General features: G+C 36.0%; 1 protein-coding gene and 1 long non-coding RNA gene across 3 annotated transcripts; both read right to left on the minus strand.

Moving 5' to 3' along the window:
* Positions 1-266: 266 nt before the first annotated feature.
* Positions 267-12,966, minus strand: LOC142173522 (uncharacterized). Of its 2 annotated transcripts, none has more exons than XR_012703134.1 (4): positions 12,713-12,966; positions 11,749-12,033; positions 8,462-8,721; positions 267-664 (listed from the first exon to the last, which is right to left on the minus strand). It is a non-coding gene; the product is annotated as an uncharacterized LOC142173522 (long non-coding RNA). The 2 variants fall into 2 exon arrangements; XR_012703133.1 differs by having other exon boundaries at positions 11,761-12,033; positions 12,713-12,964.
* Positions 801-8,455, minus strand: LOC142173517 (F-box/kelch-repeat protein SKIP11-like). The gene has a single exon (XM_075239122.1). The coding sequence runs from the start codon at positions 2,337-2,339 to the stop codon at positions 1,044-1,046; it is 1,296 nt and encodes a 431-aa protein (XP_075095223.1). The 5' UTR covers positions 2,340-8,455; the 3' UTR covers positions 801-1,043.
* Positions 12,967-13,482: the final 516 nt, after the last annotated feature.

Consider the following 13,482-nt stretch of genomic DNA (forward strand, 5'->3'; position numbering starts at 1 on the left):
CCGAGTTTTAGAGATGCAAACTAAAAAATTCCCTTTCAAATTTTAAGAAGACAGTACACTTTGTCATGACAGTTGATTACTCAGATATGACCTCCAAAGAGAAAGGAATTAAATTCATCAGGGGAAAGTGCCAAAAGGGTAAGTAATAACTGGAAAAAAAATCCAAGATCTTCGTTGCATTATAAAGTTACTGCAGAGGCCAGAGTGTATAATACAAGAGTAAGTTCAGATGCTATTCTGGAAAAGTAATTACCACTCATTTAATATTTGGAGATTTGATTTAGTCACAGTAATCTACACAGAGATCAAATGGATTTGCTTATGAAGAGAATCCAGCTGGAAAATAACTTTCAAGACTGAACATAAAAGTCTATTAAAGCGATAATCGCGTTTTATGATTGTGAAACAGCTAAAAGAGATGTTGCATGTGGAATAATCTCTATAAGCCGACTAGAAAATGAGTTCAGGTTCTTTGATTATCATTTTAAATTTCAAAGTTAGTGAAGAGTCTAATAGGTTAAAAATATTTCGAGACGAGGGTTTGCAATGCTGCCTTAATTTTACCAAGCACTAAGAGTTGTGACTTACAACGTACTTCACCTTCTTTTCCTCTTCTCCTCTTTGCAGCAAATTGCGGTGCATCTTTCCTCCCCTTGTTCCAGTACTAGATGTAGAGAGAAATTAACAAAATGCAAAGAGTTATGAGTGAATTAACTAAACACTTGATGGAAAACTTCAGAAGAAATGAACACGTAAAACACATGCATGTCATATCTCAAGAAGTAATGGTGGCGACTTCATGAAGATGCAACTATTTTTCAAACATATCCAATCATATAAAGCAGGAAAAAAAAAGATGACATGAGATAGGACGCTTGTCTGTCAGCGTCCAATTATTGAATTTCATCGTCCTATTTTTCCCCTTAAATGCATATTGCAGTACAACGATAAAGATTGCTAGCAAAGAACAAACATGAATTTAAAACAGAAAGAAAGATGGATCAAGATAACATCATCAAAGACAAAAGACCGGGATTAAATGATCAGCACCCCATGACAGCACAGTTATACACAAAGCTACCAGATCGCTTTCGGCCAAGCAAGTCCCATTGTATCGGCCCTTCACTTGGAACCCATGAATTCACTTCGATATATTCTGCACCTCCCTTGGGTCCACCAATTACAATTAGCCTGTTACCACATGCTCGAAAAGCCAAACCCCAACCATACATGGAAGCTGCTCTTTCGGGCAGCCGTCCTATGGTAACCCACGCTTTATTTTGCTTGTCATACTTCCTCACCTCCATGTCAGCATAATCAGCCGCGTACAGCTCATTGTGTACAACTGCCACCAAAGGAGGTGCATCAGATGTAGCGGGCATATCATTCCTAGCAGCGTTAGCTTGCACCGGAGACATGTTTGGGATTTCACGCCACGTTCCTTTTTCCAAATCATACTCCTCCCCACAAGTCAACCGCTTCGATTCGGCTCCTCCAATTCCTCCTATCACATAAAATTTTCCATCCATGAATACCCCTGAACACATCTTACGTGGCTTGTTCATGCTCGGTAAAGTCTTCCACGTTCCAGACTCCGAATTGTAAAGTTCAGCTGAGCTAAGTATATTGCCTCGTGAGTCACAGCCACCAGCTAGAATGCCAATCTCCCCAATGCTGGCAGAACCAAACAAACATCTCGGTACATTCATCCGCATCCCAGATGACCACGTGTTTGTCAATAAACTGTAACGATAAATGACAAGAGAAAAGATCTCCTTTCCAAACACAAGCAGCTCTGTGCCAACTGCCAACGACTCCTTGTCAGCCAACACGAAACACTCATCAGGAGTCATAGCTGGCAGATGCATCCAACGACCGCGACTAGGATCAAAAGCTTCCCATCCAACCAGTTGGCAGGAGAAATAAACCCAATGCTCAACCACACCATTTTCCCGCCGCAATTTGTAAAGTTCTCCGCTCCTAATCAATGAGCGAAAGCTACGATTCAAAGATGCTATGGCGCCATAATCCGACCGAGAACAATGAATGAGACAACCGATGGAATTGTCACGGCCAATGGCATGAATAAGAGAGCTCGAATCAGAATTATCCCCAGCATGACGTTTATTGCCAGCTTGCTCGTTCGGGGATGCTGAAGAGTTGCCCAAAGATAGAGCGACTTCCACTCTGTTGAAAGCATCAGACTTATTTGGCAACTTGCATTTCACAAGTTCACACTCCTGATAATTTACCAATGGCTCTTTGCCATTCATGCAAGCCACCCAGTTACTTTCTCTCTGATAATCCTTTGAAACCAAACAAGACTGATCTTCTAACATATCGTCCAGATTAAAACCAAGAGGATTTGATAAAATGAAGGAAGTTGATTGCAATAAACTGAAAAAGACAACCTTTTTTGTATCTGGTGAATTCTACCTCTGTTGTTTTTCTTGATTTTCCTATTAATATAGTTTTTTTTTCTTTTTGTTTTTCGGTATGTATTAGTATATAAGGGTAGTTATTTAATTTTTGTACTATTTGGTAGAAGAAGAATCGGGGCCTTCGGGTTCTCTCTTCTGAAATTAAAGTAAGATTTGGCTTCATAAGGAGGAAAAATTAATTAAATGCCTAAGGAGGAAGTGCAAAAAGAGTAAGTAATGTAATCTAGGTAATCTGACAGTCTCGGTTCACACTCTGCACTCTCTCTCTCTTTTTTTCCGTGGAGCAAATTCTTCTCTCGTTATTCTCTCAAGTGCCACAAGGAAGACGATCAATATTTTCTTGAAGGAAGAAGCTCTTCCTATACAAAAATTTTCTCAAAATTGGGTAAGAACTTCTATATCATTTTCTTAAGGGGTGGACCGGCGGGGGATTGTGCATGATACTCAAGTTACATTTCATAAATCTAAATCTCTTAAATTTTACACTAATAAGCGGGCTTACCTTTATTTCTCCACTGGCATTCAACACAAACGTCAAAGGTCTTCCAACACGCCTAACACTAGTTAGCACCTCTCCATCGTTCCTACAAGTGTTGTTTATATTATTCTAGTAAAATTTGTTGATTAGAATTTGGAAGTTCTTTGGTTCCCATAGATAGATTGACATGCATTGTCTTTCTATCATTTTAGGCAATTGAATTCACAGATCAATGATATGGGAAGGAATTTTTTATTCATCTTTCTCTTAAATTGTGTTTAAGGTATATGCTTCTTGGAGAATTATAAAACATGAGAGCAAACCGTAATTGATGGAAGAGTAAATGCCAGAGATGCCTACCAGAATTTTGGGACCACCCTCTATGCGACAGATAAGTGCATAGATGATGTGAGGATTAGTAAATAGCATTGATATTAAACACTTTCTCTAGATAGAGCCTGTAATTTCTAGGTTTAAGCATTCATGAAAAACACTTTTTAAAGGAAAAAAGCTACCATCTAAGGGTTAACTACATAATAGCAAAACCAAAAACAACTAGCGGCAAAAAATAACTTTATCTAACATGGAAGCGACCTATGATATAGTTAAGAGCATTGCAGTATTGAGTGTTCTAAGGGACCAGATAAAGCAGGCAAGATAAGGATGAGTTTTTGGAGTAAATTTGACCTTTAGTACAACTGCATAAATACCTAGAATTCTACCAATACGGAGTGGTTTTTAATTGAAAGTTGAAGCATGCACCACTGAACTTATTCATGTTCGCGTGCATGAAAATCATCACTAAATGTATAATTATGATGTTTGCTTCTATATGGAAAAATTGAAATATAAACTTATAGATTCTTAGAAAAATTAGCATTCTTTTAATTGCTTAAGTTCTTGGACACACTTATAAACTAACAATACGAAAATTAGTCTAGCAGACAAAATTAAATGTTTATTAAATAACAAATATCTGCAATGGCAGCCAATTACATTGTTGAAGAAATGTTAACTTTCAATTATGAGATTATGGTTTGTGGGAGATATGCTAGAATGTTTAATGATATAACTTTTGCAGCAAATTACAGTCTATCTAAGTGATTTTCACCTAAAACTTACATGGCATTTTAAGCAGGGACTTAAATGTATTTAATGCAAAACTTATGCACAAATTTCAACTTTGAAACGGTGTACCGTATTAGGTTATCAAATCATCACTACCTCTCCAGACATAATATCTTTTATATTCGACTTGATGTTTTCTACCTCAACTTAGTCAGATACTCTAAATTTCAATTTTTCACTGCATCAGTCCATACGGTCAATGCAACAATGCTAGGTGAAAAGGCTACAGCATCTGCAAGTCTATAAAAAGTAAATATCTTTCTCCACAGATAAACCTTAAGATATTTGCATTTCTTACGCTTAAAAGTTCAGTATGATTAGATATTAGATATATATGTGGTCTCTTTTCTGGATCAATTTAGAAGTTTGATACAATTCTTATTGTGCAGGCAAAACAAACAGAGATAGAACGTTGCCAGTGGATTCAGTAAAAGACTAAAAGGTGACCAATGACTGAAGTAAAAGATTCTGGAAAACCAGCCAATACAGAAGTTTCAATGGATAGCAACCTAGATGACATTAATAAATGTTTGCGGCATACTCTATGTAGTAAACTTGCAACATAGCCACCACTATTAACTTTTGCCTTCAGACATCTCTACATGAGTTTTCATGAGACAATTTTTCCAATTGCATGCGTACACAAGATACACAAATTCCTCAATCCTCACCCTTTATACTATAAACATAATAGGTAGCATTGGTAAATAGAAATAAGTTCAGTACAAAAAGCTCTCTATTTTGTTCATTTAATTACCACAAAAGAACTTTGACCAATCATACACATAAATACGAGCATGTTTTGCATCATATATCAATTCGCAAAAAGCAACTTAAGCTAGACAAGAGTCAAAGAACTGTTACACATTGGCAAACTAAAAGTTCCGGCATCTTCACTAATTAAAGAAGTGACAGAATGATAGATTTCTAAGATTTAAAGCTCTTTAAGTGTGACTAAAAGGATAAACATTTATGGTAGTTGAGCAAATATCTAGTAGTACAAATGCAACAAAAGTATACCTTCAGCTAGCAATGTTAACTGAAGGATCACCATCAACATTGTCAAACTTAAAGTTCCTTCTTTCTTTTTTTGAAGTTTGTTTATTGAGATGGATCATTAGCTAATTGGGTGTCAATCTTAATCTCATGTTTATGATAATTTCCTCTTTGTTGCAGTTTGCATCTATAAGCAGTCAGTGAAACTAAGGACTCATGCATCTATCAAGCAGCCAGTGAAACCAAGTGCTGCCCTGAGTGCAAAGAAGAGTTGGGCTTTTTTCCCTGAATAACATCTCAAGTAAGGACTGGCTCCATTTCTCTTTTAGTTATTACAAGCTTTTGATGAGTCGCTATTAGATTAAATGGGAGGAGAAGCCTCTCTACCTGCAGAAAGTAGGGCTGAGGTCTACTTACACACTACCCTTCCCAAACCTCACTAGGGATTACACTGGGTATGATGTTGTTGGGTGGAGAAGCAAAGACAAATAATCTGACAGTTGATCTAAAACATAAGTCTATGACACTTTTTCTTCAACTAAGATAATGATCTCTGAAATTAGTAGGAATCACTACTTCTGACAGCCCGGTAATAGTTTCACATTTGTAGTCATCCTATGGATCAGGGTTTTTCTTTGTTGATAAGGAAATAAATTTCAATAAAAGAAGGGCAAAAAATACCCTAAGCTTACAAAATAATAAGTTTTTTTATGAAAGACACCCAATCTTTTATACATAGGGAACCTCGTGGGTGCACCAAAAAGTAATAAGAGATAGGAGGCCATTCCTCAAGTGTACAAAATCCATGTCTACTCCATCAAAAGCGCTCCAATTCATCTCTCTTCATACAGTCCATAAGTACTAGAGGAGCAACATCACATACCCTATATCTCCTCTGTCTTCTAAAGGTCCAACTAAACATTGTTTCTTTCACAGTGTTCGGTATTACACACTCTAATCCAGACCATCACAAGATTTCGCACCACAACTATGACGCTATTCGACAATGTAAATGAAGGTGATTCACATCTTCCCTCGAATAGCGTCTTAGTTGTTCCCCAAATAGCGTCTTAGTTGCACTTTTTTTCCTGAATAACATCTCAAGTAAGGATGGGCTCCATTTCTCTTTTAGTTATTACAAGCTTTTGATGAGTCGCTGTTAGATTAAACAGGTGGAGAAGCCTCTCTACTTGCAGAAAGTAGGGGTAAGGTTTGCTTACACACTACCCTCCCCAGACCTCACTTGTGGGTATGTTGTTGTTGGGTGGAGAAGCAAAGACAATTAATCTGATAGTTCATCTTAAACATAAGTCTATGACACTTTTTCTTCAACTAAGATAATGATATCTGAAATTACTAAGAATCACTACTTCTGACAGTCCGTCAAAAGTTTCACATATGTAGTCATCCTATGGATCAGGTTTTTTTTTTTGATAAAGTAATACATTTCATTAAAAGAAGGGCAAAAAATGCCTATATACAAGAGGTACACCAAAAGGTAGAAAAAGCTTACGAAATAATATGGTTTTCTACGAAAGACACCAAATCTTTTATACATATGGGAACCTCGTGGGTGCACCAAAAAGGAATAAGAGATAGAACGCTACTCCATCAAAAGTACTCCAAATCCTCTCTTTTCATACGGTACATAAGTACTAGAGGAGCAACATCACATACCATATATCTCCTCTGTTTTCTAAAGGTCCAACTAAACATTGTTTCTTTCAGAGTGTTCGGTATTACACACTAAAAGCCAGACCATCACAGGATTTCGCACCACAACTAAGATGCTATTCGACAATGTAAATGGAGGTGATTCACATCTTCCCCCGAGTCTTTACACATGAAGCGCCAACTAACAAATAAACTTTTTCTTCCCCAAGTTCTCCATCGTCAAGATTACCCCACACACAGCTAGCAAAGTAAAGTGAAAAGATACACCTTTCTCGACTACTTCCTAGTCACAAGCTTCTCGTAATAGGGCGTACAGAAAATACCCTGTTTTCCCCCGCCCCCATCTCCATACATCTTCACTATCATGTGCATCGACCTTCCAGTCTTGCGCAAGCTGTTCCAAAACTTCAAATCCCAATATGCTTCTCCACTTGTAGACTCCATATCCCATGGATCAGGTTGCAGACATAAATGAATAACTATGTTCTATCTCTAATAACTTGAGTTTTCAAATAAGGTAGTTCACACAATTCAACATGTTCTCTCTTTTCGAATGGCACCAACTTAGGTAGAGGACTAGAGTTTGAGTTTTGTCGTCGCCCATTAACAAAAATATTTCTACGTGTTTGGGTCAAATAAAAAATGCACATCCTAATTGATGGAAGAGTAAATACCAGGGAGTCCTACAAAAAAATTTGGATCACCACTTATGTGTAAATTATGTGCTAATTATGTGCAAACTATGGGCGTAGATGCAGAGAAAGCTTGAGTTTAGAACTGACATATGACCAAGTGAAACATTCAAGGAGGAAAAACTAATTAAATGCATGTGGAGAAAGTGCCGAAAGCGTAAGTAATGTAATCTAAGATCCAAGTAATCTAGGTGATCTGACTCCGTGTCAGTTGACACTATGTACTCTCATTCTCTTCTTTTTCCTAGAGCAGTTTCTTCTGTTATTTTTCTTATTTCTATTACTCCAATAGCACTCAACACAATTATGTGCATCGATGTTAAGGTTGGTGTCTAAAACTGAGGTATGACAAAGTGCAACATCTCAGGAGGAAATAAGGATTAAATGCATCGAGGAAGTTCCAAAAGGACAAGTAGTGCAATCGTAAATCCAAGTAATCAAGGCGCCTGACATAGCCTTAATTCAAACTATGTACTCTCTTTCTTTTCTTTCTCCTAGAGCAAATTCTTCTCATTCTCTCAAGTGTTACGAGGATATTATCAACCATTTTTTAAGAAAAGGCTCTTTATATGCAAATTGAGCAAGAACTTCTTCTCTTCCCTTTTCTTAAAGGGTTTGAGCAGTGGAGGATTGTGCGGGATATTCAAGTTATATATCAGGAATTAGATTTAAAAAAGTTTATACCGCCAAGTGATGTTCCCTATATTGTTCCAATGACATCCAACACAAATGTCAAAAATCTTCCCATAGGTCTAAACATTATTAGTGCATCTCCACATTTCCGACCACTGTTCTTTATCCATTTCAAGCGATGCTTGACAATTAGAAAGTTTGGATGCTAAAACATTTTGAGTCCCAAAGGCAAATTCTGATGGCATCATGTTTCTATCATTCTAAGGAATAAAATTCACATATCGATGATACTGGAAGGTATCTTTTTAAAACTTTTTGCAAACTAAATTTAATTAATTTGTTAATGCTACTTGTAGAATTTTAAAACTTAAGAACATAAACAACTAATTGATTGAAGAGTAAATGGAAGAGAAGCCTACCAAATTTTTGGGATCATCGTGTATGTGCAAATTATGTGCATAGTTGTGGAGAAGGCTTGGTATCTAGAACTGATATATGACCAAGTGAAGCATCTCAAGAGGAAAAGGGAATTAAACGCATCAGCAGAGAGTGCAGAATGGGTACGCAAGGTTATTGAAAATCCGAGCAATCTAGGTGATCTGACATTGTATCTGCTCACACCATGTACTCCTTTTCTCCTCTTTTTCCCAAAGCAATTTCTTCTCTCCATGGAAAAGTACTACAAGAAAAATTACCAATCATTAATTGAAGGAAGAAGCTTTATATCGACAATTTTTTGTACATTGGATAAGAGTTCGTTCTCTTTCCATTTCTTTATGGGGTGGAGTATGGAGGATTGTCCATAACACTCGAGTAATATATAATGAATCTAGATCTGTTGGATGTATGTACTACCAAATGGTGTTGCATCTATTGCTCCAATGACATTCAACACAAACATCAAACGTCTTCTTATACGTCTTACCATCAACAAGCACCTCTCCAACCTTCTTACCAGCATTCTTTATCATTTTCCAGTGAAACTAGTTGATTAGAATTAAGAAAGTTTCTGGTTCCCACAGGTAGTTTCTGTTGACATCATGTTTCTACCATTCTGGGCAGTTAAATTCACATATCGATGATACGAGGTGGTTTTTTTTTTTTTGGAAAGTTTTCGGTAAACTAAATTCAATTAATTGCTTGATGCTACTTGAAACATTATAAAAGATCAGAGAAAGCATTCAAAAATTTTGGAAGCACCCCTTATCTGCAAGTGAAGCACCTCGGGAGAAAAAATAATTAAATACATCAGGGAAAAATGTCAAAAGGGTAAATAAAGCAATCGAAAATCCAGGTAATCTAGGTGATCTACATTGTGGCATTCTCACTCTGTACTCTCTTTCTCTTCTATTTCATAGAGCAGTTTCTTCTCTCATTATTCGCTCAAAGTGCTACAAGAAGATTATCAATCATTCTTGAGAAAGAGCTCTTCATATATTTTGAAGAAAGAGAAAGAGCTCCACACCTTCCTAGATCATTATTTTGAGAAAGAGCTCTTCATATAAAAAAAATATTCTTTAGGTGAGAACTTCTTCTTCTTTTTTAGGGGGTGGAGTGGTGGGGGATCGTGAATGATACTTAAGTTATATATTATCAATCTAGATCTGTTAGATTTTTATACTACCAAGTGATCTTGCCTCTACTGCTCCGATGTCATTCAACAAAATTCTGTACATCGACGTGGAGAGAACTTGGTGTATGTAACTGAGATATGACAAAGTGAAACATTTGTGGAGGAAAAAAGAATTAAATGCATCAGGGGAAGTGCCAAAAGGAGGGTAAGTAACGCAATTGTAAATCCAAGTTTTCTAGGTGACCCGACAGTCAGTTCGAACTATGTATTCTCCTTCTCTTCTTTTTCCTAGAGCACTTTCTTCTCATTATTCTCTCAAGTGCTACAAGGAAGATTATCGATCATCTCTTGACTGAAGAAGCACTTCATATGCAAGAAATTTCTTTACATTGAGTAAGAACTTCTTCTCTTCCTTTTCTTCAGGTGGAGATCATGCGCATCATACTCAAGTTATATATCATGAGTTTGAGTTTATTAAGTAATATTGGTGCTCCCTCTATTACTCCCATGGATTCAAAAAAAGGTCTCCCCATAGATCAAACATTAATTAGCACATCTCCATCTTCCCTACGGTCGTTCTTTATACTTTTTAAGTGAAACTTGTTGATTAAAATTCAAAAAAAGCTTTTGGTTCCCCATAGGTTTATTCTGATGACAGCTAGTTTCAATATTCTAGACAATTAAATTCACGAATCGATGGTATAGGGTGGTATTTCTTATAAATTTCTGGAAAATTAAATTTAATTATTCACTATGCTATTTAAAGATTATAAAACATGAGACATAAACCATAATTGAGGGACGAGTAAAAGCCGGAAATGCCAACCATATGTTTTAGATCACTTCTTATGTGCAAATTATGTGCATAGATGCGGGTAAGACTCGGTGTACATAACTAATATATATGACCAAGTGAAGCATCTTTTTTCTTTTTTTGAAAGATACGACCTAGTGAAGCATCTTACGAGGAAAACAATTAAGTTCATAAATGGAAGGTGCTCAAAAGGTATGAAACATAATAGAAAATCCAAGTGATCTAGGCGATCTGACATTGTGTCGGTTAACACTATGTACTCTCTTTCTCTTCTTTTTCCTAAAGCAATTTCTTCTCCCTCTATTCTTGCAAAGTACTACAAGAAAGATTTTTGAAAATGGATTTTTTCCTTTTTTGAAATGGAAAGTACTACAAGAAAGATTATTAATCTTTTTGAAGGAAGAAGCTTGAATAAGAACTTCTCTTTCCTTTCCTTCAAGGGGTGGAATGTTGGAGGATTATGCATGATAGTCAAGTTATATATTCTATTAAACTTTTATACAACCAAATGGTGTCGCCTCTATTGCTCCAACGGCATTCGACACAAATGTCAGAGGTGTTCTCATGCGTCCCAAATTAATTAGCACTTTATCCTTTTACTAGTGAAACATGCTGATTAGATTTCAAAATCAGTTTGGTTCCCATAGGTCGATTCTGATGACATCATGTTTCTATCATTGTCGGGAATCAAATTCACATATCCATGATATAGGACTGTAATTTTTCTAAATTTCTAGTAAATTAAAATTAAATAAATACTTGATGATACTTGACGAATTATAAACCATGAGAACATAAACCCCGACTGATGGAAGAGTAAATGCCAATAGATGCCACCAAAAAATTAGTGATCACCTCTTATGTGCAAATTACGTGCATCTATGTGGTGAAGACTTGGTATCTAGATCTGATATATGACTAAGTGAAGTATCTCACGAGGCAAAAAGAACTAGATGCATCAGGGGAAAGCTCAACGAGAGTAAGTAATGTAACTAATAATCCAAGTAATCTAGGTTATCTGACAATGTGTTAGTTCACACTACGTACTTTCTTTCTCTTCTTTTTTCCTAAAGAAGTTTCTTTTCTCATTATTCTCTCATAGTGCTATAAGGAAGATTATCAATCATTTATGGAAAGAAGAAGCTCTAAATATGCAAAGATTTCTTTACACTGGTTTTTTTTTTTTTTTTTTTTTTTTTTTGGGGGGGGGGGGGGGGTTGGGGGGGATTGGGCATGAAGTTCAAGTTATATATCACTAATCTAGAACTGCTAGTGCTAATATCATATAACCCAATTGAGATATTATGGTATAGGCTAACCTCTCTTAGTACCTTTTTGAGCACATTGCACGGTAAATGTGAAGGACTAGGCCATTTTATCAACAATAATGAGATAAACTAGTATTTGCGGTGAATTCCCCCGTTAAGTAGCCATGCATTATCATTGGAAACGCCCACTTCTCTGGCAAATAAAGCTCTTTTGATCATTTCTTCGAATCAATAACAGAAGTTTGACCTTACATACGCACAAACCCTCAAGTAAATTCAATCAAACACTTGACCTTCACTCTGTTGTATTCGACCATTGTGTCCAATTGATCCTTTCTACAGGAAAAAAACATTATACATTTAGAATTGATATGCAGTATACATACAGTGCATCACGTTTGGCAGAAAACTAACTGCTTAAAAAGCATATAATCCCTAAAACAGGAAAGTAAAGTGTGGAAGTGAATCCATACAATGAAATAACTTCTACCCCCTTCTGCATATTAGTTTCACGTTAAGCTTGCAACAGCAGCTCACAAATTACAATAATAACAACAACATACCCAGTGTAATCTCACTGGGACTACAGTGGGATACCCCTACCTTGTGGAGGTAGAGCGGTTGTTTCCAATAGACCCTCGGTTGCAGCCCACAAATTTCTAATCCAAAATCAATCAGTACAATTTCCAAGATATAAACTAGGTTGAAGCAATAGTAGTTGAATTCCACAAAGACTACGGTTCGGCGGTTCGGCCTAGTTATAGCAAGTACAGGATACGTTTTGAGCACATAGCAGCACTCTTGATAGAACAAAAAAAACACCAAAACGTAACGAAGATGCTAAAAATTACTCTATCTTCAATACGATATGACCAAAAAGTTCCAAACATTCTCATCATTAACACAACATTAACTCAGTACACTTTAGTCAAATAATCCTTCATCTGAAGCACAATAAACACTAAAAAAAACACAGCGAAAATACCATAGTAATACAAAATAAGGAAACGGATACCTGCAATAGATTAGCAAAACAGAGGTTCTCCTTGTTTGAGGCACCCTATTTTAGGACACTAAACTCAACTTCTGCAACCGTTTGCCTTTCTTCTCAGTTTGCTTTAAATTTCTTTTTTCTAATTTTAGCTCTTTATTGATTTTAATTCGTCTTCTGAGAACGCCGAATATAAGGAAAACGAGGAATGGAAGGGCATTAGCGCAAAAAAGGGGTGAAAAAAAAGCGCTACTGTTCTTTTACCTGCTCCTTGGTATGGTGTGGTTTAGTCCTTATAAAACGCATTCGGTAATTATCACATTCTAAAATTATAATTCGCATTGTAAGTCGCATTCACGAATTGCAACTAATTAATTTACGACCGTTTGCAACTATTTTCCTTCCGTATTACCAATCTGTTTGGCTTTTTTTCAATTATGAAAAATCATTTTTTTAAAGTTTCAGGACTACACCAGACTATTTTTTTTATTTTAAATTTAAAATGTAATTATTTTTCACAAACTATACAAAAGCTATTATAAACTATTAGATTAAGTTCATTAGTTATAAATTAAAATGTAAATATTCAGAATTACACAAAATATGCTATAGATTGTAATTCTACTCTATCATTCAAACATTATTAAGTTGAATTTTGAGAAGCAAAAAGTGACTAACATCTGATGAAAGAGTAGTTCAATTGTTAATAACATAATATTTTGTTCTTGTCCTCTTGACCTAATTTGTCAAAGTTACACTTTTGCTATCCCAATTAGATAAGTTTTCGCATATTG

This window comes from Nicotiana tabacum, chromosome 2, assembly GCF_000715075.1.
Source record: "Nicotiana tabacum cultivar K326 chromosome 2, ASM71507v2, whole genome shotgun sequence".
Classification (NCBI taxonomy): domain Eukaryota; kingdom Viridiplantae; phylum Streptophyta; class Magnoliopsida; order Solanales; family Solanaceae; genus Nicotiana; species Nicotiana tabacum.